Raw genomic sequence first — 25,922 nt, forward strand, 5'->3', positions numbered from 1 at the left:
AACTCCCATGCTTTAACGGCCGGAGAACAAGCAACCCAAGACGGCGAGGCATCTCCTGAATCGCCCTTCTTCGTTCCCTCTAAACTCTTTACGTTCCTGATGGCCTCATTGTTAAGAGCCCGATGTTATCACCAACCATGGGGTTTGTCGACCCCCATGGCCATACTCCCACAAAGCAGTCACATTGTTAACAAGAAAATTTATTTATATATGATATTACAACTCTTTATGATTGTTGGGGTGCTCTTATTTTAGTGTGTTTTTTTTAATATATATATTATATATATTAACTGTTCAAATAGTTTTATTGGCTACTGTTGCAGAAACTTTCCAGTGCCATCTTCTTCGGGACTGCTCTCGTTACTGCTCTCACTGACATCATCTGGAGTGCTCACACTGTCGTCCTCAGATTCTTCATTACTTTCTTCTATTCTGGAAATGTTTTTCAGGATTATAAAAGTACAACAATTTCTGGTAAGAAAATTAATACTTAAATTAAGTTTTATTACCCTGGGGAATTGATTGGTCTATTGGGATTAGAAAATTCTTTTCCTGAGTCAACATCAAATGGATCTGAAAAAAAAAAAAGGACATATGTTGATAAAGCAGGCTTTTTATTTATTTTTGCATGTGTGAAAACAAAATGTTGGCAGGGAGGGGAAGACATGCAGCCTGGCCAAAACCTGTTCCACATTCCAGTCTTCTTACTGCTATGAGTTTCCCTTCCCAAGGAGTTGTAGTAGCTCTTGAGGGACAGTCAGACTGTGCACATAGGTTTTTTTAAGACTTTTGGAAAGAAAACATGCATGTTCTGAGAATTGTCTAATTCTAAAAACGTTATCTAGTTAGTTCACGGCTACGGAAAGGTGAGGTCTAGCTCTTACTGCTGAGTAAAAGTAATGCTAGATTTACTTTGGTCTGCTCAGCTGGGGAGAACTATTACAAGGCATGGCAGCTGTGATACTACATCCAAAAAAATACACAGGACTTTGGGGAAGTCTGCCTTATTCAGCATTGTGATGTTGCCCATTAATATCTGTCTTCAGTTTAATGAACTGTAGTTAGGCTTCCAGCAAACAGGACTACTTTATTCAGCCTAATTTGTCATAATGAAGAGATTGAAGTTGAGAGAAACTAGGGCCTGTCTTCCATCTCCTTACAGTAAGGTCCGCTGTCCTATTTTTATTGGACGTAACACCTCTGAAACAGAAATTGATTAGGAACGTGTCTTCATATGGTCTCTTATTGGCTTTGATACAGTCTTTTCTGTGCTGTCTTGAGTAAGACCAAGCATTCGTCTGTGAATACAACCTAAAATACTGAGACACCGGTAAATTACTCTCCACGTATAAGGTACTTTCATTATCTATGCAGGTTTGCTTTTAAACATCTGTTATTGACTATATAAATATATCAATTAAAGGTTTTTCCTTTTCTAACTTGCTGTTAGACTATATGCCTGTATTTCTCTTACAGGCCTGCTGAACTACTAGTCCTCTTTACTCATACTCTGTTTTTATTTTTTGTAGATACAAGGAGGAAGATGCATATATTTTTACTCCTTAGTTCTCTAATATCCTTAATTTAATTGAGGTACCTGTTCCAGGGTTCAGCTAAATACTTAAATACACTACTATAGGTGTTAAATTGCTACAGTCTTTCATCTTTTTGGGTTGAAAAAAATAAACTTGCTTATAAGAGAATACATAGTATAAAGACAATGACCTATGTCAACAAAGCTCTTCTTTACCAATATTTTATGAGTTTGAAGGAAAAAATAGGAAGGAGACTCGTGAAGAGAAAGAGGAGGGAAAAGGGTTCTGCTTTTTCTTTTTTCCTCTTACCTATTTCTTCTTCTCTCGTTTCCTGGACACTGGTTAAAAAATCCTTTTCAACCCCGAGCACTTCTTCCTGGCAATGACAAGCTGCATATTTTTCCAAGAGATTTCTGTTCAAGTCAATAAATGCCTTCCCCCATTTAAATTTCCTTAGAAGAAGCGTGGCTAGGTCTGAAAATCCTTTAACAGAAAATAAATTATCAGTGTTCTACAGTGTGAGATTTCACTCAGCTTATTGGTTTCTAAGTTTAGCACCTACCTACGTATTGCTACAGCAATGAGATGTTTGCCAGCATTTTTTCAATATTCAAGGATTCCAATTATTAAAAAAATCAAGGATTTTTAAAAATTTCAGTTTAACTTGAAATATCTAATTAAAGAAAAGTTAATAGTTGTTTTGTAAGTCTTATATCAGAATATTTTGTACAGGTAACATTTCAGGCTATAGCTCCCACAGTCCTTCAGTAAAAGAGCAGTTGTACGTACCATATTTTCAGAAGGAAAGATCTGTCTGCAGAGTAGTAGAGGAAGTCTGTTCAGTTGTCAGGAAAGCTCTGTGATGAGTTTGCAAAACAGCTCCAGAGGGGGCAATTTCTTTTATTGTTCTTAATCAGAATGCACCCAGTTAACAGCTTTTAACCTCTCATGAAGACAGAGGTGACCAAGGAATCACGCTGTTTTCTCTATAGTTTTTTTTTTTTTCAAGAATTTTTCTAACATTAAGTACCACATTGACAAAACCTGGATCATCAGTTCACGTGTCCTCTTTAGTAAATGAGGAACTCCTCCCCAGAGATACCTCAATGGCTACCAAGTACAAGCACTTGGAAGAAAACTAGACAATTTATCTCATTATAAATGCAAGACCAAACTGATGACCACTGGGTCAGCATTACAGTTTATTCTATCGAAGATTATCTCCTCATTATATGAAGGACATGAGAATTTCTGGTACGTATTTCGCATTTAACACAAAGCAGCCTACCAGCAATGCAAAAAGCTGCAGCAAAAGCTTCCACACAAGATAGCTTGCACGGCCGGCCATAATTTACAGGATTTGCAGCCACCAGGTAAGGCAGCAGCCGTAGATGACTTCCTCTCATTCTCTTAAACGGAGTTTCTTCTAATTTAGCCCATGAGCAATCTATGACTGCAATTCCATTCTGAGCAATGACATGCCTGGGAAGAGAAACATCACTGTATTTGAAAAAATGTGTGTAATTGTATTGATAAAATAAGTTAAAGTGACAATTCCAATTGCCACTTAATAGTGGTGACCAATTTGCATACCTCCCCCTTTGTCAATAAAAAGTATATATTTTACAATGATTAAAATGCAGATGCAATGAGACAGGACAATACGTTTTTCTTCAGAAACTGCATACAGCAAGTAAGGTTTCAAACTGAAAATGCAAAACTGAAGGATTAAAACGTAATGGAAAAGTGTAGTTAAAAGTAACGTTGGCGCTCTTACGAGAACATCAAAGTTCAGATTTAAGTTCTCAACTTGCTTCTAAAGACTAATATTTCTCTGAATACATTGTTATAAAAATTCTGCAGACACATTTGAAGAACATTCTCAAAGTTCTTCCAAAATAAGTTATAGTTAATGCCTTGTGTTGCCAAAGCCTAAGAACGTGAATAGAGTAGCTATAGGCCCACGTGATTCTGAACACATTAACCTACAAACCACATACTTTGATCGCACAGGTGGAGAATGCATCCACATATGTTTTTCTCACCTAACTCCAGCTGTGTAGAAATCGTAACTGGACTTTGTAAAATGGCTGTATTTCTCATTCTCATGCATCAATAATTAATGTAATGCAACAGAAGGCCAAATTTCTCCTGTTGCACAGTTCTGGCCAGTGGTTAAAACGTTCTCCCTAATGCACCAATATGCAGTCTCTGAGCATCACAATAACATTTGAACCAAATGCTCTTCCACACAGCCTGAGCCTCCACCTGCATCGCAAACAGGCGGTGAGATCCCTTGAACGTAGGCCTCATCAGCGACTTACCTATCGGCTGGAGAAACATATACGGTAGCTAGAGGGCTGAGAACGAGGCCTGGGAATCTCTGGCTGAGGCGCAGGGTTCGGAGCAGCCCTTTCCGGGCCAATTTCCTCCCGGTGCATTTCTTGGGATCGCAGTGTCCGAGCTCCCACATGGCAAGCGGGCACGGGAACTTCGCCTCCCGGGTTTCCCCCTCAGCCCCTCGCTCTCCCTCCAGGCAAGCTGAAAACAGCACCGCGCGTCAGTCGGGAGCGGCCAGCCGTCCCGCCCGGCGCCCCGCCCGCGGCACGCTCCCGCACCTCTCAGCGCGGCCTCCGCTTCCGCAGCGAAGGTGTCCAGGCTGCGAGGGCCGCGCCGCGCGCCCCTCGGCGGGGCAGCGGCACCGGCGGGCCGCGGCGGACGCCTGCCGCGCCTCATGCTGCCGCGGCTGGGCGGCGCGGCCGCTCGACGGCGGCGGCGCGCGCTTCCGTTTCCGGCGGAGGCGGCGATGGCGGCCGCCCGGCTGCTGCGGGCGGTGGTGGGCGCGGCGCTGGGTGAGGGCGCGGGCGCTCCGCCGGTCGGCCCCGCCGCCCCTCCTCCGCCCGCTAACCGTTCTCTGCTCGGCAGGTCTCCTCGCCGCGGCGGGCAAGATGAAGGTCGTGGAGGAGCCGAATACGTTCGGGTGCGTGCCCGTCGCTCGCCGCGGCCCACCCGGACCCGGTGGGCTCGCGTCCTTCCGCCGCTCGCTGCGCGGCAGCCCGCGCCCTGCCCCGGCGGAGCAGCGGGCGGGCCGGGGCCGCGAGGAGGGACCGCCGCGCGCGGTGCGGGTGAAGCAACAGCCGGGGGCGTAACGCGGTCTTAAGCTTGTAACTGTCGTTCTTTCGAAAGGTTGAATAACCCGTTCTTGCCTCAGACAAACCGGCTGCAGCCGAAGATGCCCCCTTCTGCAGTATCAGGTATATGCGAGCGTTGCCTTTTCCGTACAATTTTCATCGTTTTGTGACAATCATTTGTAGAACACTTTGCTTCAAATATATGCAGGCAAAGACTAGTTTTACTTCTCATATTGCGAGTCGTGGAAAATAAACGTGACCAAATAAACTTCATTGTCCTTCTGAAGGGTCAAAACCTCGCTTGAGTTCTTTGGTGTTCCACATCCCAGAGTTGTTCGGACTGCTTTTGTCAAAGTGCTGTCCGTATGTTTTATTTTTTATTGTTTGAGGGAGTCGCAGAACCGTCTAATCCTTATTCACGCCTTCTTGAAATAATCTCTAGCATTCTTGAGATTGGCATATGTAAGGTATCTTGGCATCTGATTTGGGTACTTAATACTCAATTGTTTTTAAAACGACTCTAAGACTAGTCTTGGAAGAAGTCACAGAGGCTCAACTTCCAACTCAAAGCTGTAATATAAATCCAACACTATAGCAAAATAAACAAGAATTAAAAAATTTCTAGGCTCTTTTGGGGGAGAGTAAATAAAATGCCCGCTGATTACAAACACTAAACAGTATGAAAGGCCAGTAAATGGATTATGTCTTAAACTGTTGCCTCCTAATCTCAGGTACAGACCTAAACCTCCTTACGGGTTAAGGTTCACTAAAGGCATTTTCGTATGGTGACACTGAACATGCTTATCCTTATTTTCATGTGAAATGATTCATCAAACCAAATCAAATACATGTGTTTTGTATATACTGCATGTGAAAAGTGAATTAGTTAGAAATGGGTTCAATAACGGTGAGAATGCTAAATGGAAAGATGCCAAAAAGATCAGGAAAAAAAGTTAAACAATGCGTAAAAAATCCTTCTTTCCTGGACATAGGAACTTAAATGTGGCCAAAAATTGGGAGTGACTATGGACCTACTGTCTAGGGTGTGGAACCTTGCCTTGCACAATTATTTCTTTAGCATGGAAAACTGACTTAGTCTTTTCTTTTACAAGACGGTTGGTGTAATACCTCCTATGATTATGCTTTTAGAATGTCTGCCCAGGAAACGAAGGTGCAAGTTTAGTGCGTTCCTCAGAGACATTAAAATCTGATTTTCTTGCTATGTGGGGAGCATCCTACTCATTAAGATACAGGCATTTTGTAGAGGGGCAAATCCTTTATCCAAGACTGTGATAATCTGTAGAATAAATGCAAAATCTATTGGTCAAGAAAATGACATGGGAAAGAGAGCCTGCCAATACCCCAGTGGTTAGGGCTTCTGCAGGGCAAGATTCTAGTGTTCTGATCTTTGCTTCTAGGAATGCTTCTCTATATCTTTGGAAAAATTTAGGTTATCTAGTCCTGACAGTGGAGGGTTAGAGTCCAGGGTGTTTTTATTTTGTTTTATCTTATTTTGTTTTGTAATCATCTTTTTTTTCTCCTTTCCTCAAAAAAAATTAATCATTCCATGCAAAATGAATTTAAATAACTGTCACTGAAATAAGTTCCGTAGCACGTAGTTCAGAACTTTTGGCCTTTTTTTTTTTTTGAATGACAAGTTACCTGTATTGATTTTTTTTGACAGCAGCGTTGGAATGGTCAGTTCTAGAGGAGTGTTGTAGCTGCTGACCTGTTGGACAGAAAAAAATCATCTTGTTGAATATTATGTGGATTAGGCTGTGAAGGGCAACTGTGAAAAAGGAGTGTCTCGTTTAAGAATCTCAGCAAAATTTGAATACGCAACACTATCACCATTCTGAGCAAAAGGGTTTTATGGGCGTAAATTTGAGGAGTTTGTATGACTCAGGACAGACAGCTGTCAAGCAAAAGTTTTATTGATTTCAATATTAGATTTTGACAATATCTGCACTGATGATTCCTTTTATGCATCCGGCCTCCAGATATTTGTATTCAGGTTTCTTGTTTCTGCTGCAGAAAGAGGCTAAACTATTTCACTGAGTGTTGAAGATGAAAATATGTTAAAGCTTATGAAACAGACCAATGTAGTACTAGTGGGGACTTAATCCATATAGAAGATAAGTTGTCCGTAAGGATTTCCTTATGTACAGCGGAAAACTAAATTTATTCTACTCCTTACAGTTTTGTCATCACAATAACTTGTTTGAATTTAACTGAAACAAACTCTTCTTTGATGACATTTTGTGGTGTTTTTAGGCCCCGTGCATCTCTTTAGGCTTGCTGGCAAGTGTTTCAGTTTTGTGGAATCCACGTAAGTAATGAATATTTGACTATATATTTTTATTAGGAACAAACCGGTTCTTAATTCCCATCTAAAATATTTCTTCTTCCTTTCTTCCTTTTTTTTTTTTTTTTTTTTTTTTTTAAGGTATAAGTATGAGTTTTGTCCTTTCCATAATGTCACTCAGCATGAACAGACTTTTCGATGGAATGCCTATAGCGGGATTTTAGGGTGAGGCATTTAGACCTGTATGTTTTATCTGTGCTGTTAGTAGACCATTTTATGTGTTGACAAAAAGAAGGCAGCTTCAATATTCTTTTATGGGTCATATTAGGACTTCGAAGGTCCCAAGGTGTTATGCATAAAATTACTTCATCTTGAAATACTCAATTTTTTTGTAGATTAACACCAACCTCCTGTTTTAACTGGAAGCTTATTAATAACCAGGACCAACTGAAAGTATGATATGTTCATATGAGAAATCCAATAATGTATAACTCATCTTAACAAGGTTTTCATGTCTTTTAACTATTTTCACTTTTAAGTTGTGTATAACTGTACAAAATAAAAAGACTGACTTATGCCTAGTGGTTGTGTTAAACATATGTAATAAAAGGTAGGAAAAGACTCGATGTAGATCCTCAAAAGTGTCCCAAGGTATCCAAAGACCACTGAGTACCCAAAAGATTTCACAGTAAGACAGAGCACTGCTTTAAAGTTACTGCCTTTCTAAATATTTTGTATATTGATGTTTGCAGAGTTTGAATCAAGAACCTGTTACTTTTATTTTCATAGAATCTTAGAATGGCTTGGGTTGGAAGGGACCTTGAACATCATCTTTAAAAAATAAAATAAAATCCAAAACCGCTCTCAAAATAATGTTGATACGACCTATGTAGCAACCTGGCTAACAAACTTAAGTGGTTGTAAGGTCTTGGCTATAAGAAATGGAAATAAGAGAGATGATTTAGTAGCTTAGTGGGTAGTATAGGTGATAGGAGGACGGTTGGACGAGATAATCTCTTGTAGGTCCTTTCCAACTTTGTGTTTCAGTGATTCTGTGAAATACTGAAACAAGAAAAAATGAAGCGCATACAATTAATTTGAAATTCTGTAAGGCTATTCCTGTATTTCTTCCTGAGTTTTCACATTTTTCTTTCCATTAACATGAAGTAAAATGAGGTTCTGTTTTTCCAGAATCTGGCATGAATGGGAAATTGACAACAACACATTTGTTGGAATGTGGATGAGGGAAGGAGACTCGTGTGAAACCAAGAGCAGACAGACAAAGGTATAATAATGAAACACTTAAATGATGCTAGTTCAGACAGCATTCTACATACTCTACAAACTGAAGCATTCCTACGTGGAAGAGTTCATGGTTTAAGATACACTATAAAATGTAAAGATGGATTCTGATAGCAACTACATGAATGGACAGAGGTTAGAATCTGAGATCAGAATAAGGTTCTGGCTAAATTAAATTATGTGCTATCACTGGTGACTTTTAACTCTTTTCCTTGGTAGAATGGAATACTGTGGTATCATCGCTGTCAGAAACGTACAGTGCTTTATAATTTGTGTCAGGAAAAATAAACAAGAAGTGTTATTTGTTGGATTCAGGCTGCTAGTCTATTGTGCTTAAGAACATCCAGAAAAAAGGAGGGAACAGAATTACTGTTAACAACAGTATGCCAAGAAGCTAGGTATTAAAAAAAAGTTGAGAGGGCATGCAGGAAGAGTTAAGGAAAGAATAAAAGATAGGGAAGTGGTAGAGGAACCAACTCCTTAGAAACAGATTGTGGTATGAGTACAATTTAAAGAAAAAAATTTAAATCCTATTTTGTTGAGTAGTTAAAGTGTTCCTTTTCACATTCAGATTGTCTCTGTGCCAAGTAACTGTTCAACTAGATAGAAGGGTTAGGAAGGGTGTCTGAGACTTGCTCAAAGTGTGACACATGATTTGCATGTGTCTTTTCTCAATTTATTCATTAATGTTTTTTTTCTTTTCTACGTTCCATTTCAGTGTTATACAGATTTATAGATACAATGAATTAACCTCATATTCCCTGATGACTATCACAGAGAGCTGAAGATACCGTATAGTTCACAACGGGCTTATTTTCTTGTAGAAGACACTTAGCTATTACAACAATGATTGGCAATACAGTACTAGACAGAGGAATATATAACTGGAATAAAAACTAAGGGGAAGAGATAAGGGACAATATATCTTGGCCAAGGTTAAAATGTTTTGTACTGCAGTAGAGATGCCTTGCTAACATCTTTATTTCCCGTAGGGAAATAAATAAATCTACAGAAGGAGTTACTATTCTTGCATGACCCTTGGTACTAGTATTCAGATCTTTCACTGGCATTTAGTTTTGAACATATGTGAAATACTGGTGCCAAATTCTAAAGATCACAACAAATTTCTAATGTCCAGATGAGTATTGTTCTCTTGAAAAGTAAAAAGAAGACGCTGTTGTCTAGCACAGCGGTCATAACTAAATTTTTTAGAATGAATTCTGCTTAAGTCAGAGGAAGTTCTAAAGGGTGTCCTGTTTACCTTCCTTTCTACCCTCATTCTTACTGGAATTATGGTGCTTGGGAGTCCAAAGAACAATGATAGGTGGGGATCATTTCCCCATTAGAGGAAAGAATTGTCACGTTTGAGAAAGTAACTTAATTTGTAAGATACGCTATCTCTGCTTTTGTTTCTATGGGTGACAGCACTGTAAGCTTTGAGACAACGGTATATGCAGAAATGCTTCTGTTAATGTTGGAAGACAATGAATTGATCACTGGTGCTGGACCTGTTGAATGTGGAGGTGTTTTACTCATCTCTGTTTTTACTGGTATTTAGGTTCATCTTGTTTGTGGAAAGAGCAATAAATTGGCTTATGTGTCTGAGCCAAGTACTTGTGTTTACTCCTTGACATTTGAAACTCCTCTTGTGTGCCACCCTCACTCCCTTTTAGGTAAGATTTAGAAAATCATTTGGGTGTGGAACTACAGGCTTATTACACGAACTTCAGAGTGTAAATTTTTAGGATCTTAGAGTTTGTAATTTGATAACAATGAGAATTACATGTAATATGTAATGCTGTGCATTTTAAATCTCAATCATTATAATAAATAGATATTTCTTAAAAAAAAAATAAAAAAAAAGTCATTGGTAATATTCAACCAGTCAATGATAGCAGCTGTTTTTTTGAACTGGTCATAGGAATCAATCCTGTAGTATCGGCACATTTACTTACATCACAAAAAGGAAGAGCCCAGTTAGAATTATTTTCAACAAAGAATAAAATATAACCTTACAGCTGAAAATGAGAGAAAAACTTAGTCAGTGGCATTCGTCAGAAATTTTAAATCTGTGAAGTGGAATTTAAGTTTAATGCCAACTCTTGAAAGCCACATGCCTGATACTAGAGAAGCACTTAACTAATGAAGGACATGGTTTGCTTTCCATTTTTCAGTTTATCCAACTCTGACTGAAGTACTACAAAGGAAGTGGGATGAAGCAGAGCAGTTTCTATATGATCAACTAATAACTGAACAGGTTTGTTAATTTCTTCAAGCTCTATTTGTTGAAGAATAGTTATTGTCAAATAGCTAAACCTGGCTTCTGCAGCTTCTCCTCTTGGAATGGTTGCATTTATTTTGCAGTTGGCTAATAGTACTTTCTGTAATCTCTAACTGCTATATTAATTGATAATTTTAATATTTTGTACAGTGAAGCTTGAGGAATTGGAACAGCCAGTGCAAGTTGCAAGCAGAGGTGAGTGTCAGGTGGACTTACTTATTGTCTCTTGGAAACTTTCTTTTGTAGGGATACAAAAAAATACTGAAAGGAATATTTGAGGAAGCAGGACTTCTAAAAGCAACAGAAGAAAAGGAAGTTGAGAAAAAGAACAAGAAAATAAGTCTGCAATTTGAAACAGTGGAGAAGTGCAATAAGGTATAGAGCATAATATTTACAATGTGAAATTGCCACCTTTTTACTGTATGATTCAGTGTGACAGCATTGTGTACATACTCAAGATTTAACTGAAATCTTTTAAAGGGGCTATCTATTTTGCTTTCTTTAGGTAATGGTCTACTTAGAAATAGAGTAATCTGATATCTTTGTTCTAGCCCTCCAGTCAAAAACAAACCAGTATAACTGAATGGCCATTAGGAAGATGGAAGGAATATGTAGGAATTAGTGTAGGTAATGACTTATGAACACTTTACAAGCGTTCTTCACAGGGAATATCAGTCTGGAGATACAGACATTATAAATGTGCAGTCAGCCTTGGAAATGGTGATGCTTCTCTGTGCAGATTGTTACCTAGACTTGTGCCAGCATGTGGTTGTTGTTGCTGCATTCAAAGGTAGAATGATATAAGGTGTTTCTATTTCTGAATGACTTTGATATGTGTGAATAGCCCTTCTGCAATAGAATTAAAATGGGAAGATAGAGGTAGAAAGTGTGCGCAGCCTAAAAGAGCACATGTTGAACATCAAAAAAAGAGCACGAAGGGAAATTAATTGTAATGCAGAGAAGCCATTGTTGTCGTTTTATTTGAAAATGTGGCAAGGACAAACCACCACCTAGTAATTGAACACAAGCCAGCAGTGTGTCCTTGCCAGAAAGGCAGCAAATGGTATCCTGGACTACATCAGGCAAAGTACTGCCAGCAGTTCGAAGGAGGTGATACTTCCACTACTCAGCAATGGTGAGTCCACACCTGGAGTATGGTGTCCAGTTATGGGCCCCCAAGTACAAGAGAGACATAGGAATCCTGGAGAGAGCCAGAGCCACAGAGGTGCTGAAGGGACCGGCATACCTCTCCTAACAGGAAAGGCTGAGGGGGAGGGGCTGGGACTGTTAAGTGTGGAGAAGGGAAGGCTCAGGTGTGAGTTTTCTCAATGTATAAGTAAATGTATAAATACCTGAAGGGAGGGTGGAAAGAGGAGGGAGCCAGGCTCTTCTCAGTGGCATACAGTGACAGGACAAGAGACGAAGGACAAGAACTTAAACGTGGGAGGTTCCAATCTGAACATCAGGAAACACTTTTGTACTGTGCAGGTGACTGAGCACTGGCACAGATTGCCTAAGGTATGTCCAGATGGCTTTTTATTATCTCCAAGGTGGGAGACTCCATAACTGCTCTGGGCCACCCTGCTCTAGGTGGCCCTGCTTGGTGAGCAGATGACCTTCAGAGGTCTCTTCCTAATTGAACCATTCTGTAATTGTGTGATTATGTGAATTCCTGAATGCAGCGAACTAAACAGGCTAAGCTATATATACCTTTATAAAGATAACCATTTTGATGTTGTACTGTTAGGAGCTGGAAAATTCAAGTATTTTTTTTTCCAATACTTACTTAATTGGTGCCAAAAAGGAAGTACTAATTGTTAGCAAAGCTTAATTGACATAAACTTGGCTGTTCTGCTAGCCATAGAATCTTAAATAGTTCATCCTTTGCCCTTTCGTGAGTCAGGTAAAAAAAGGAAAAAATATGCTTCTTCAGTATTTCAGATAAGTGGTTTGAGTCTGAAAAGTGCTAAGCAATCCCTGGCTCTGTAATTTAAAAGAAACTGCTGAAAGTAAGAAGATGAAGTTGGTAGGTCAAAAGCTGAGGTGACAAATTTCCAGACTGACATTGTAATATAAACTTAAATAAGGCTGATGCTGTAGCAAACATATTAAAGTAATTTTGTGATATGATAAAATGCTAGTTTGAGGAGGTAACTGTGCTAGTAACTGTGTTAGTTACAGGAAGCGTTCCTAGATTTTACTCTCAGATTCATAAAAGCTGGCCCCTTTTTTGACAAGGGGAGAAAAAAACGTGTGTGTGTGTATATATATACATATATGTGTATATATATAAAATATTATATATATATATATAAAATAATAATTTTGTACCTTGTTCTTAGAATAAGCAGTTTAAGATCATTAGGTCAAAAGCTGTAATAGCTCTGCACAGACAGATTGTTTGATAAACTTCCATGTTATATTTTTATATATTTGGAGAATGAGAGAACCTTTTAATATTTCCTTTCCTAGGAATACGAGCAACTTTCTAAAGAAATAAAAATCCTTAAAGATCTACTAAGTCAGCACAGTATTGCATACAAAGGAAATTCTGGTGAGTTTTTGTATGATTCTTTTTCATTGTTTTCTATTTAGAATGCGTGTACCTAATTGGTTTTGGCTACAGCAAGGATTAAATAATCTGTTGTACATACAGGGAAAATTAAATGCAGCTTTGAAAAAGTACCTAGATCTTGATACCTGCACAAGAGGACTTTTGCTCCCAAAAAGTCTCTTGATGACTTGAAATTTCAGCTTTTCTTTTTTCAGAAGAGCTGTGACTGCTATTGTCAGTGATTGCCATGATTCTTCTTGTTTTGAGAAACTTTCTTTTAAACCATTGTCTTTCTTTTCTAGAGAAAATTAATCATTAGAATTTTTATAAAACGTATTCGTGTGCTTTAACTATGTAACTTGCACAGTATTTCCACTTGCTTGCATGGTAGCTTATTTACTTACTGCAGATTAGAACACTAATCAAAAGCAGAATTCACAGTTTATGCTACTTGACTTAATTCAAAACTATTTAGTGAATTCTGTGAGAAGAATGTTTCTGTGTTCTGTGGAAGTAACTGATGTTTTATATTGAATATTACAGCTGAAAATACCAGTATTGAACATGTAAATCATGAACGGGCAACTGCAGAGACAACTGTTCTTAACAGGTCAAAGAATGATGAACACCTGCATGGAGATACAGGAATTTAGCATGACACCGTGCATGAAGAAACTTGAGTGATAAACAGCAACTTCATGTGAAACGTCGAGCTGGATGCATGTGTATAATGACACTATGATGACTTACCTTTTGTGAGCATTCTTGACTTTCGGAATTTCTGCCCTAAAGTAAAAGGAACATAATGGAATGAGGCCTTGCTGTTACTAAGATCAGGTGGCCAGTTTGTAAAAACTTCTGTGCTCAGGCAGGTATTGGGTGTAGGCTTACAGATCCTGTGTCTCCAGCCTCAGCTTTATTTTCTTTGATCAAGCATGGTAACAAGTGGCACAAATACAAAATAGTGCCATACCAGTGCTCTGAAGTGTTGTATGAAAGGTACTAAGGAACAATACTCGGAACACGTTACTTCACCTGTACACTAAAATAAGTGTTTTCTGTGCCGACTCTGGGAAAAAATAAAAATTTCCTGCTGCAGCAGTGCATAGGAAGCAACCCGATCCACCTCAGCTCCGAGGCTGATGTAATCACGGATAGCGGGCAAACTGTTCAGGTTCTCAAGGAAAGCTGCTCTGAAAAGACCAACTTGTTACGGGATAGTCGTGTTAAGCGAACACGTGGCAGTTCTCCGAATGTAACAATAAAACGTACCGCGCTAACGCGGCCTGTGGAAACATTCCTGCAGGAGTCGGTGGATGCCCAGCAAGCCCCCGCCCGCCGTTCCGCCTCCTGCCGCCGCCCGCTTGGCGAGGCGCCGCAGGCCGACCGGCTCGCGGCCGCCGGCGGCAGGCGAGTGCCCTCCGCGGCGCGCCGCTGCCGCCCCGGCCCCGGCGCCCGCGACCGGCGGGGACGTCCGCCGCGGCGCGGCCGCGCTTCCGCTTCCGGGCGGCGCGGGGAGGAGCGCGGCGGGATGAGCTGGGCCCTGGGCGGCTGGCGGTGAGGCGGCGGGCGCGGCGCGGGGGGCCGGCGGCCGCCCGCTCCGCTCCGCGCCCCTGACCCGCGTGTCTTTGCAGGGCGCGGCGCCCCGCGCGCCTGCTGGGCCCCCGGAGGTGGCTCGCCAGGCGGCGGGGCCCCGAGGGGGCGGCGAGCGCGGACGCGGAGGGCGGGGGGGCCATCCCCTTCTCCGCCAGCAAGGCCAGCCCGCGGCTGTGGAGCGTCAGCCGGTCTATGGGGAGCGACCACCAGAGGCCGTGGGTGAAGGTGCTGCCTCTCAGTCTGCTGTGCGGCGGGCTGCTGCTCTGGTGCGTGTTCAGGGGAAAAACGGAGACTGACGAGCGGTTGGAAGCTGTGTTCTCCGGTCAGATCGTGGACTCTTTAGATGCGGCACAAAAAAGCCGAGCTCCCTTGCAGCCGCGCAAGGAGGGATGACTGCGGCGCGGCTGCGGCGAAGGAGCTGCCAAAAGTTTACCGGCGTTCAGCTGGGTAAAGGCTGCTCTGACACTTTAATGGGAAAACTTGTTTTTCCAGCCTATTACCAGCCTTATCTTGCAAACGCTTCTCTTTTATTTATCGTGCCGCTTTCTTTGTTTGTCTTAGCTTAGTAATTTACAGGGATAGTGGAGGGAATGCTTTTTTTTCCTCCATTGCACAGCAGGGATGAACAGGATGTACTGCACATCAACTTGTGTTTGTAGATATGCTGAATACAACTCATTTCTTTTCCATGGATTATTTTTTTTTCTGAGATGCACAACATATTAAAATATCAAAGCAGTAAGTTTGTAAAATCATTGCTGAAGGTGACTTTCAGTTGACACTTTGCTAGTCATGAAGTATATTCAAATTATATGGATGACAACTGTGTTAGTGTATGACTCATTAATACACGATTCTTGTATTGATTTTTTGTAATTTACTAAATAATTCAGAATTTACTTTTTAAAATGCTTAATGCATAGTCAGTGCTTGCTTTCTGCGCTATAACATTTTAGGCACGCCTAAGTAACGTAAGCAGTTATTGAGATTTTTGCAGGAAATCTAAGTGATTAGGCTGCATTATGGGGGGGGGGGGGGGGACACCCGTTGTTTCCTTGAACAATGTAGCATCTAGTTCTTCCTACAGATTTGCATATACTTAAAACTTGCACATTCTAGAGACTTTCCTGGGAGAGGAAGAATAAAGCTACTAACATGAGTTCTTTTTAGAGTCATTTTTATAAGCTTTCAACTAAAAATGCAAATCTCTTCTGTGCTACTGAAGTCCGTAAATAAAATCAAACAAACAAACAAAACAACATAGCAGCAGATAGTAAGACGGGCTGGAGCTAGGGAGAAAAATGGCTTATTAACATGCTTCTCTAATGCCGCCGATTAGGATCTAAGAACAGCAAAGTGGATGTTGATTTTGTTGTGGATTGATGCCTAGTAAATGAGTACAGTTGGTTTGGTACTGTCTTAAGGTTTAACTTGTCTTGGGATTTGACTTCTACAAGGGGATGGTGCAGGTGAAATATATGCAGGGGGGCGTCATAGCAAATAAAATAGCGATCCTGACTTAACAGATGCTGACTTAAAGCGCAGTGCCTGCTATTTTGACTAACCGCCTTTTTCTCTATTCTGTTGAAACAGTGAACTTAGCAAAGTGCTTCTTTGCTGAAGGAAACAGAGGGTTCCCCTTTAGCGTATGCCATGTTTTCAGGTGATGTGATAGGCGTCCTGACAAAGCCCCCACTCCACCTGCAAAACTCCTTTCAGTTTCTTGTTTTTCAGGTGCTGGGGAGCTTAAGCATTGCCTGCCGCATTCTGCTGTTAAAAGCAGAGAGTTTGAGGCTGTCGGATGAAGCTCGCTGAAGAAGCTGCGCGTGCTTGGTCTCGAACGCGCCTGCCGCAGGGAGCTGCGGGCGCTGGCTGGTGGCGGCCCGAGGCTTCTTGCGGGCACGCGTTACCGAGGCCGGGCGGCGGAGGGGCCCGCGCTGGGCCTCGCTGCGGGCATGGCCGCGGGGGGCGGGGCGGGGCGGGGCCGGCGGGGTCGCGTCGCGGGAAGGCGGGGGGGGCGCTGTCGCCCACCGGGGGGCGGGGCCGGCAGGACCGGGCCGCGCCTGCGCCCTGTTGGCCGCGGGGGACGATGCCGTCGGTTTCGAAAGCGGTGTCGCGGGGCGCAGGGTCCGGTGGGTCTCCGCAGACTGAGCAGCCGACGCATTATACGTAGGTACCGCGCCCGAGGGGCGCCCTGCTTCCTGGGCCCCGGGGGGGCCGCGGGGAGGGCCTCAGGCCCCGAGGCGGCGGGGCCTGGGCGCGTGCCGGGCCTGCCCCGCGCGGCCTCCCGGTCTGGCGGCGGGTCCGAGGAGGTCGCTTGGCCGGCCTCCACCGCGCTTCTTTCTCGGCTCCGGACGCCGCGGGGGGGAAGCCCGGTTATGTGTAGGCCGCACGCAGGCGGCCCGGGCGCGGCTGGCCGCGGAGCGCTAGCGGCTGTTCGCGCCGTGCGTCTGCTCCCGCGGTCGTCCCTGTCCAGTCCGTCCCGTGAGCAGCCGGCATCCTCCGGCAGCCTGAGCTGCCCAGCACGCTTTGGCATTCCAGGACTGTTCTCGAGGAGCTAAGAAAGCTGCCCTCCAGCTTCTCTTGAGCGTTGCCTAGCCAGTCGTAGCGCGAGCTCGTGGAACGCTTCTCTGATGATTCCTGCAGACCTTCAGATGCTGGAAGACAGCTTCGGTGTTCTCCCTGGAAACGACAGCTTTCCTCGGATGCAGTCTGTTAAAGTTCCTGCAGCCTCCTAGCACTACCGACGGCCCCACTTGTATAGGAGCACATGCTCCCCACAAATGCAGAATAATTTATCGCTTAATTTTGGCATTCCTTTCCTCCCATCCCCCATATCATCACTTTTATTGTGCCCTGTTTCCAGCACTCTCTGAAGGACCACAAGAACATAGCCACTTACCTAGATACTGCCACGGTCTTTTCTACAGCTTTGAACATCCAAAAATTCTGTTCCCTATTTTTTCCCCACAGTCCCGAATAGTTTAGAAATTAAACTTGAAGGCATGCTTTATAACTGCATGTCATCAAATCCCCTGTATGCATATCTGAGTAGTTAAAAACTAAATGATGCCCTGGATTCTCTCTAATCCTTCCCTCACCCGGTTTCTTCAATCCCCCCTGTAGCCTGTTACACATGCTGCACCTTTTTTGAGACCTGTGGGAAATCCAAGGTTCTTCTATAGAGTCCCTGGGTACTCTTTCCAATGCAAGTACTTAGAACTTAAGGGATCTAATGAGCTTGTTAAATTGGCTGATAGATACATAAACAGGAAGAAGTGATGTCTTATATCCTTTGACAAATGCTATGGTAATGCCGAGTCTGGAATGATATTATTATTGTATGAAAAGGCTCAGACTTTCTAAACAGCTTCTATGCTTGAGATGCCAGTGAAGGACTGTCTTACTAACACCTAAGGAATCTTCAAAAAGACTTTCAATTTGTCTCAACACAGACATAACAGTCTCTAAAATAAATTTGCTGAAGTCTTCTCATAGGCCCTGATAACCTTCTTAAACTACTTTTAATCCTCTAACTTTCGATATAGCATGTCCATGTTCTGGGATTACTGTGATTAAACACCAGTGTTTAAGTTAGATGTGGTATTTAGCTAAAGTAGCCTTTGTTGGACTATTTTGTGTGGCAGCAATCTATATGAATGCTCATTCAAGTACCTGGATGGATTTATAATCTCTGCTTGGTGGTTATTTAGGGCAAAATTCTGAATACTGTGGTTTTAAAGTTTATTTATTTATTTGCTTTTAGTTCAGTTACATAACGTAGTATAATTTGCCAGGCATTCCACTGTATTTTATCCACAATGCATCTGTCATAAAAGAATGAAGTCACTTGTATTCAGCCACTAAACAGTAAATTATGCATAGGAGCTGAAACTGTATGCAGGTACCTTCGTAAATTTTTTCATGGGCTAAATGCACAGAATTGTCAAGTGCCCTGTTAATACTGTAAAAATGTGCCTCCAATAAGATAAACTTGTAACACAGTTTAATTTTTTTAGGTATCTAAAGGAATTTAGGACAGAGCAGTGCCCCCTATTTTTGCAGCACAAGTGTACCCAGCACAGACCATTTACCTGTTTTCATTGGCATTTCCTAAATCAGCGTCGTCGTAGACCTATACGAAGGCGTGATGGGACTTTTAACTACAGTCCAGATGTTTATTGTACAAAATATGATGAGACTACAGGAATCTGCCCAGATGGAGATGAGTAAGTGGTTTCTTTCAATCCTAAGTGTTTGTAGTATTAATGAATTTACAGAAAGATGTTAATTTCTCCTTAGCAAAAATGATTGATAGAATCCTGAAGTTTGACTGAGAACAACTTTTTATAAATGATTTGCCAATTTCTGACACATATGCTTTTATTTAAGTATATATTCTTTAGGCTATCGTAGAGTTAAAACCATGATTTTGCATTGTAACCATCTTTAAAGCGTAACGTAAGAAATTAATTTTCTGGTAGTACTGTTCCTGTTGCTGCTGCACATTTTTTTGGCAATTGTGCTGCCTTTTTGAAATGGCATGTGCGAATTGTATTGGATAGAGATTGATGGGTAGGAGAGGAGAATGGCTGGTTTTTGATGCCTCCACAGAGGGAGGAACAACAGAAGAAGTTCATAGTTAGTTGTCTGTCTAGACCATTGGTATTTGTATTTCCATGGACTTGTTATGTCTCTTCTAGATAAAGACTACAGGGGACACGTGTAGTGACATGGGGAGGGGGTGGGGCTTTGTGGAGATGAGAATGAGCAAATAGTACAGTATGGCAGGCAGGCATATATATATATATATATGTAGGAGCTGGGTATATTGTGGTCATACATCATAGAGGAGCTAGCTTTATCTGCAGTGATGGAAGCAAGGAAGGACTTTGGACAGAGAAAACATCCAGGAAATGTATAGTTATGCTGCTCACTTGTTTTGAAAAAGGAAGATAGTCGTTTTGGTTATTGTAGTGTTTAGCAGCACTTACCATGGATCAGATACCTTTTGTGTTATGGGCTGTAGTCACAGAAGAAAAAAAGTGGATTTTTCACAGAGATGTTAAACACTAAACAGCAAAGGTAACAGGAGAAAGTAAACAACAAAAAAGCAGTGGACAGTGTGACAGTATTTAGAACCGTGCCCAAGCAATATAAACAAACAAAAAAAAAAGTCTTTGAGGGATGATTTGAAAGAGAACAATTAAGTACTTTTTCAGATGTTTGTAAAGCACTTCTGCTAGTCCTGGGGCAGTATGAGCAGTTCTTGTTTGAACATCAACAAAAACATAACGGATGTTTGTGTCATGTATCGACCAGGGGCAAAAACTGACTTTTCATTATCGAGTGATAGTTATTGATGCTAATGGCAGAAAAAGGAAGCAGTCTTTTAAAAGGATGTTAGCTAGGTAAGATTGCACTGTTAGAAGCAAATAAGAGGGTGTTTCAATAGCTGGGAAGTGAGATGAAAGTCTGCACAATCTTTTGCTGTAGATGGATTGGAAAGGCTGTACCCTACAAATTGCTGAAGATTACTCCCAGGTTAGAAGCCTGTATGGCAAGGGATGATGGTCATATTGTCTGGCATAACAGAAGTGCAGAGGACTTGACAGAAGTAAAACCAGTAGTGAGATTCAGACCTCTGTCTTAGCATGTTGTGCTTATAGTTTGCATTAAATAGATAGGTTTCGGAGTTAACAGCAAAGAGGTAGTGGTTTTAAAGTTTGTGTTTTGCAGAGAAGTCACTCAGTTGCAGAAGGATAAGAGCAGGAACTAAGGTTAGAGTCCCGTGAGACACCTCACCAGAGGTATAAGAGAATGTTGAAGTTGGAAGGTACGTTGCAGGAGAAATTGAGAGGAAAATGCGAATGTAACTGAATTCTCTTAGGCAAAGAAGGACAGTGTTTTAAGAGAAAAAATGAGTAAAGCAGACGGTAAATTAAGAAAACGAAGATATAAGTGAATAAAGAAAATGGAGTCTGTTTTCTTTCATTCAGTTATAAAGTGAAATTATTGGAGATGTTTGTGACGGAAGATTTAGCTGGCCTTATTTTAGATCTGGTACTGAGATTTCGTGGCTAGAAATGGCAGTCAGCTATTGTAAATTGATAGCCAATTGAGGCTAAGGTAGAATAGAAAAGGTATATAGGACAAATAGTTGAAAAAGGCAAGAAAGATCAAATGTAAATTTCTTAAAGATAGAAGAATCCAAAGCATGTCTGTAGTGGCAGAAAGAGAACATGGAGGGAAGCACCAGCATTTCTGAGAATATGCCCACAGAATGGCAGCATTTCTGCTACAGGACTCAGCAAAATATTTTTTTTCCTTGTTTTGTCTTCTGCCTAAAATTTAGCTTTTATTTTGAGCAATTTCAGATTGTTAGAAAGAGGTTAGAAACAGCAGTGCCAGGACACCCCTGTTTTAAGCCATCCATGACAATGTGCTTGTATTTTTTTGGCTTTTATGTGTATCTCTATTTTCCAGTTCTGCTCATCTGAATACAGTTAGTTTAATGGAGTTTGTGAGTTAATGTAATGCTAGCAATTAAGGAAAAATGTTGACATCCATAATTGTTCTCATACTTCCAAGAGAGCTAAGTAGAAATTGTTGGTTTTACCTCGGCTTGGCTGTAGTATTTCATCCCAAAGTTCAACTTGGAATAAAAGGAAGCCTAAAAATTTAAAGCAGTTTAGAAGAGAGTTTTTGTAACGATAGCAAATTAAAGCAATCTGTTCTAAGGAAGGTCCTGCGAGAAAGACTAGATTAATTTAAGAGTTAGAGGAGTATATTATGAGCAATGAATAATGGTCCTCTAAATTTAACATGCGAGAGAAGTGATACTTTTTTTTATCTGATCTGTTTTTAACCGTTGTAGTCAACTGATGTCAGATTCTAGAAGAGAAGCTTATTTTGGATATGTTAGTATCCATAACATCAGACTTCTCTAAGACTGAAGGAATTACAGTGAATTAGAGTGAAGTCTTCCACAGAAGAGCACTGTGAGTAACTCTAGGAAGAAATGTCAGTGACTCAGAACAGAAGTAGAAATTTGTGGTTCTTTTCATACATTTGAGGACCTCTAGTATTTCCCTTTAAAGTGGATGTTTTTGTTTGTTTGTTTATTCTTAAAGGATATTTTTGGAATGTTTATGACATTGTGAATTAAGAAGAGTGTGGAAAGGAAAATTCTTTACTTAAAGGGTGGTGAGGCAATGGAATGGGTTACACAGAGAAGTTGGGGATTCCCCAACCCTGGAGGTGTTCAAGGCCAGGTTGGATGGGGCTTTGGGCAGCCTGTTATAGTGGGATCAATCTCATACACTAGAGTTGCAAATTCTATGCAATTATTCTAAGCTGGGAGATGATTGTAGAAATATGGGCCATGAAATAGTTATGTTAATTTCCAGGGAAACAATTTTTTCTTTCTAAACTTTTTTTTTTTTTTCCTAAGGAGTGAGTGGTGTCTGAACAACCTTAGTACTATTGTGTGGCACGTAGGAATGACTTTATAAGTTTGCAGCCATGTAATCAGATGATAATCAAAATTTACCATTTTAAATCAAAATACTAAATTTGTTGAAAGCTATGTATTACAATGGTTTATATTACTGGGAGATGAGTGTCTGGAGAGCAGCTGTGCAGAAAGGGATCTGGGGGTGCTGATGACAGCAGGCTCCACATGAACCAACAGCGTGCCTCGGCAGCCAAGAGGGCAAACTGCATGTTGGCGTGCATTAAACGCAGCATAGCCAGGTGGTCAGAGGAGGTGATTCTCCCGCTACTGTATTTAGTGTTGGTGTGGCTTCACCTTGGATATTGCATACAGTTCTGGGCTCCACAATATAGCCTAGGCCAATGGCAGGGGCGTTGGAGCAAGATGGTCTTTAAGGCCCCTTCCAACCCAAGCCATTCTATGATTCTATGAAAATTCAGATAAAGAGTCCCGAGCATGCTGGATTGCCTCTTTAAAGCATTCCTTTGGTGACGTGAGGAGGATTTCAACTGTATGGGACTTTTAAGGCAGCTAGCAAGATGTGCGGTAGGACAGCCGTGTTTTCAATAAAATTCATATTTTATATATATATAAATCTGTACGTATTTATATATATTCAGATTTTTTATTGATGTCACAAGTATCGAGTCTTAGGCCAAACAAAACTAGGTTTAACTGAGCAGACGCAAGTGTCTTGTGCCAAAGCTTATGCTTCTTTCCCAGCTTGTTTTGGGAATCCATTTTGTCTTTATGTGGGAAAAATTTTATCCTGAATATTGCAGTCCTTCTCCCTTGGCGTGTAACAAGCTGTGTCTAGTCTGTTTGACACATCTATATTCCCCAATTGTGTCTCTCTATTTTTTTTAAATAGTCATTTAAATATAATTGAAGGCTTTAACATTTTGTGGGACATCCACCGATAAGGTGATTCCTGTAGGGAAAAGCCCCAGGTATCTCATTGCTTCCCCTCCGATAAGGGACGATGGACGTAGAGATAAGCAATGAAATCTAAACCTTTAGAGTTTTGCATGGAGGATGTTTATTTCTTGTTTCCAACAGGAACCAGCAAAATTGCGTAGGTGAAAATGGAGGTGTAAGCATTATGCATAAGAATATGACAGAGTATTCTCACCTTTGGGGCGTGCATATGAGTGAAGGATTAGAGTTTGTAATGATCAGTCTCCTGGTCTGCTTTTCCATTTAATTCCTGCACAAATTATGCTAGTGGTTCGACAGTAGCAATAATGAAAATATAATCTCAGATTGCAGTTCCTTTTGTTTAGAGTTCAGTACAAGACTGATGCTGGCAAAAGTGTCTGACAGACTTGTGGGTTTTCTTGTTTTTCTATATCAGTAGCAATTCTAGCAGAACAGGAGGGCTGCATAGCACAATTCACACATCACAAAGCATTTCTTACAAAATTTAGATTAGGCACCAAAATAAGTCCTACAAAAATTGCATCCCGTCTTATCAGGTAGAACCAAGAAGTGTAAAAGAACTACTTCTAGATCCTGATTTTAGACTGTGTTTCATCTTAGATTGAAAAAAATGAGATGCAACACTGAATTTGGTATACCAAGTCTTCCCACTAATTTGTTCTGTTGGGATTTAAAGAGATATAGGTACAAATCACTAGCTGCAGTGCATTTATCTTGTTTAATAATATTTTTACATTCCTAGAGGGAAGAAACTTGATTCTTAGAAATCATAAAGATTATCGATTCTTGGAAGCCAGTGCAAGCTGCGGGTGTTTTAGCACAGCAGGAAAAGTATATCATTTTGGTTTTAATATATAAATACCAAACTTGTAAATTTTTTCAAATAATTTGTTTAGTTTCTAAGTAATCTTTTTAAAATACGGTAGATAAAGCTTAGGCCAGCATCAGTTCTTATGAATCTTAAGTTCTACTTAGTACTTCACCATTCTTCCTCCATCTACAAGAACACATTTCTATGGGATTTTTTCATCTGATGTTCTGTACCACTCTCCCGAGTCTTTTGATGCAGTTTCTTTTTCTTTGGGATGTGGGAAAGTAATTTTTGGAGATAAGTATTTTTTCAAACCCAGAGGTGACCAAAATTAATTACACTGAAATAAACTGGGCGAGAACAGACACGTCTGTATGTTTATTTAGTTATTTCATTTGTTTATAATTGGTAGTTAGAATTATAATCCACACATAATGTTAGCGATTTTAGAGTACAGACAGTACCTCACATAGTTGTGTGTGAAAAATGGTTAGTGTGTCTACAAAGATGTTTTGCTGATGCAAGAATTTTCTCTTCCTTTTAATAGAAGAGTTGTTTTAGATTTGCTCTCAGGTTGTTCAAGAAGTTTCACACTTATAAAGATCAGGCAGAAAAAAAATCACGATGCTTCAAGTACCCCTTGATCTTAGATGACGATAGCATTAAAAAACAACAAACACTTTTTTTGGACCTCTTAGTGAAGAAATGACTTAAGCTTGTATCAATATGGAGGATGTCATTTCTTAGTTCAGATGTTGTTGCCTGTTATAGTAAGCACATGGGTGCTTACTATGTTTATTAAGGATATCTTTGTGAACCATCCTGCTATAAATTCTTACAACTCTAGATGAGACTAAGAAATAGATTAACATTTTTAATTTTCAAGTTGATCTGTAACGATAATTTATTTGGGACAATTTCTATTTGAAGAATCCTGCAAAGTTGTTTGTTATAAGTTAATAAGAGAGAGAGTATAATTCAGATTTAACCATTTAAAAACGAAACTCAAAGCAATGCTTTAACTGTCCTCTTTCTACTGTATAGTTGCCCTTACCTGCATCGAACAACAGGAGATACAGAGAGGAAGTATCATCTCAGATATTACAAGACTGGAACATGCATTCATGAAACAGATGCCCGGGGTCACTGTGTGAAGAATGGAATTCACTGTGCCTTTGCTCATGGGCCACATGACATTAGACCTCCAGTATATGATATAAGGTAGTCTTGTTTCAAATTTTGCAGACTAGTTAGCAGGAAATACCATGTGTGTTATCACCACACACCAGAAAATGTCGTATGCTTTGCATGAAAAATATACTTTCTTTTGTAACTATAAACATAAGAACATATTTTACTGTGCACCAAGATAGCACACTGATGATAGATCTAAGTACACTGGGGAATACAAACAGTAATGTTTTGTATCTTGCATTTTCAAGAGACATCTATGTAATTCTTATGACTGATGAAAGACAAGATATTCTGTGTTTTGCCTTGTAAATTTGCACATGGTTTTTACATTTACAAATTTATAGTGTTTTATGTCATCTTTCAGTTTCTGAATGTGTGTTCCACATTTTTAAACGGTCTGTATACACTTGATAGGAAAGAATAGCAACTCCTAGAGAGCTTTGAAGCCTTGGAGGGTGACAAGTATCACTTTCTGGACAGTGGGAGAGCATTCTGGGGAAGCATCAATATATGTTTGCCCTATTCTGACACTCTTTCTTTGGCATTTGCTGTTGGCCACTGCTGGAGACAGAGTTCCAGGCTTAGGAGAACCTTTGATTTGAGCTGGTATGGCTGCTATACTACATTCTCTCCTTCGTTATCCATTATTCCCAACCATATGTTGGGGGATCATATTTTGAATAAATTCATACTTTGCCACAGAATTCACTGCTGCATTGCCTGGTCACATACTGTATGTGTATTACTGTGTGTATTACACATTACTTATATAGAGCTTT

The 25,922-nt window shown here is 40.7% G+C and overlaps 3 protein-coding genes across 13 annotated transcripts in view; 2 read left to right on the top strand and 1 right to left on the bottom strand.

Annotated features, from left to right (window-relative positions):
* Positions 1-184: 184 nt before the first annotated feature.
* Positions 185-4,287, bottom strand: TSR3 (TSR3 ribosome maturation factor). Of its 2 annotated transcripts, none has more exons than XM_080556225.1 (6): positions 4,154-4,287; positions 3,860-4,076; positions 2,824-3,017; positions 1,845-2,018; positions 510-573; positions 185-427 (listed from the first exon to the last, which is right to left on the bottom strand). In XM_080556225.1, exons 1-6 carry the CDS (start codon positions 4,269-4,271, stop codon positions 418-420), a joined length of 777 nt encoding a protein of 258 aa, XP_080412351.1. In that variant the 5' UTR covers positions 4,272-4,287; the 3' UTR covers positions 185-417. The 2 variants fall into 2 exon arrangements, with proteins under 2 accessions (XP_080412351.1, XP_080412350.1); XM_080556224.1 differs by having other exon boundaries at positions 185-432.
* On the top strand, positions 4,270-14,406 carry GNPTG (N-acetylglucosamine-1-phosphate transferase subunit gamma; the record flags this gene model as incomplete). Its single annotated transcript, XM_080556223.1, has 11 exons — positions 4,270-4,387; positions 4,461-4,515; positions 4,722-4,789; positions 6,941-6,995; positions 7,113-7,196; positions 8,163-8,256; positions 9,832-9,946; positions 10,448-10,530; positions 10,801-10,929; positions 13,027-13,108; positions 13,652-14,406. The coding sequence occupies 11 exons, from the start codon at positions 4,270-4,272 to the stop codon at positions 13,759-13,761; spliced, it is 993 nt and encodes a 330-aa protein (XP_080412349.1). The 3' UTR covers positions 13,762-14,406.
* Positions 14,407-14,504: 98 nt separating this feature from the next.
* The window catches only part of UNKL (unk like zinc finger), a 50,329-nt gene continuing 38,911 nt past the window's right edge, over positions 14,505-25,922 (top strand). For 6 of the 10 annotated variants that reach the window (XM_080556210.1, XM_080556214.1, XM_080556213.1 and 3 more), the window contains exons 1-4: positions 14,505-14,665; positions 14,743-14,970; positions 18,724-18,933; positions 24,994-25,170. In XM_080556210.1, the coding sequence (XP_080412336.1) occupies positions 14,640-14,665; positions 14,743-14,970; positions 18,724-18,933; positions 24,994-25,170 (641 nt within the window). In that variant the 5' untranslated portion in view covers positions 14,505-14,639. Of the gene's footprint in view, positions 14,666-14,742; positions 14,971-16,719; positions 16,874-18,723; positions 18,934-24,993; positions 25,171-25,922 lie in introns of those variants that run through there. The other 4 variants (XM_080556217.1, XM_080556215.1, XM_080556216.1 and 1 more) reach the window with 3 other exon arrangements.

Source organism: Anser brachyrhynchus, assembly GCF_964034855.1.
Source record: "Anser brachyrhynchus genome assembly, chromosome: 15".
In the NCBI taxonomy this organism is placed as follows: Eukaryota; Metazoa; Chordata; class Aves; order Anseriformes; family Anatidae; genus Anser; species Anser brachyrhynchus.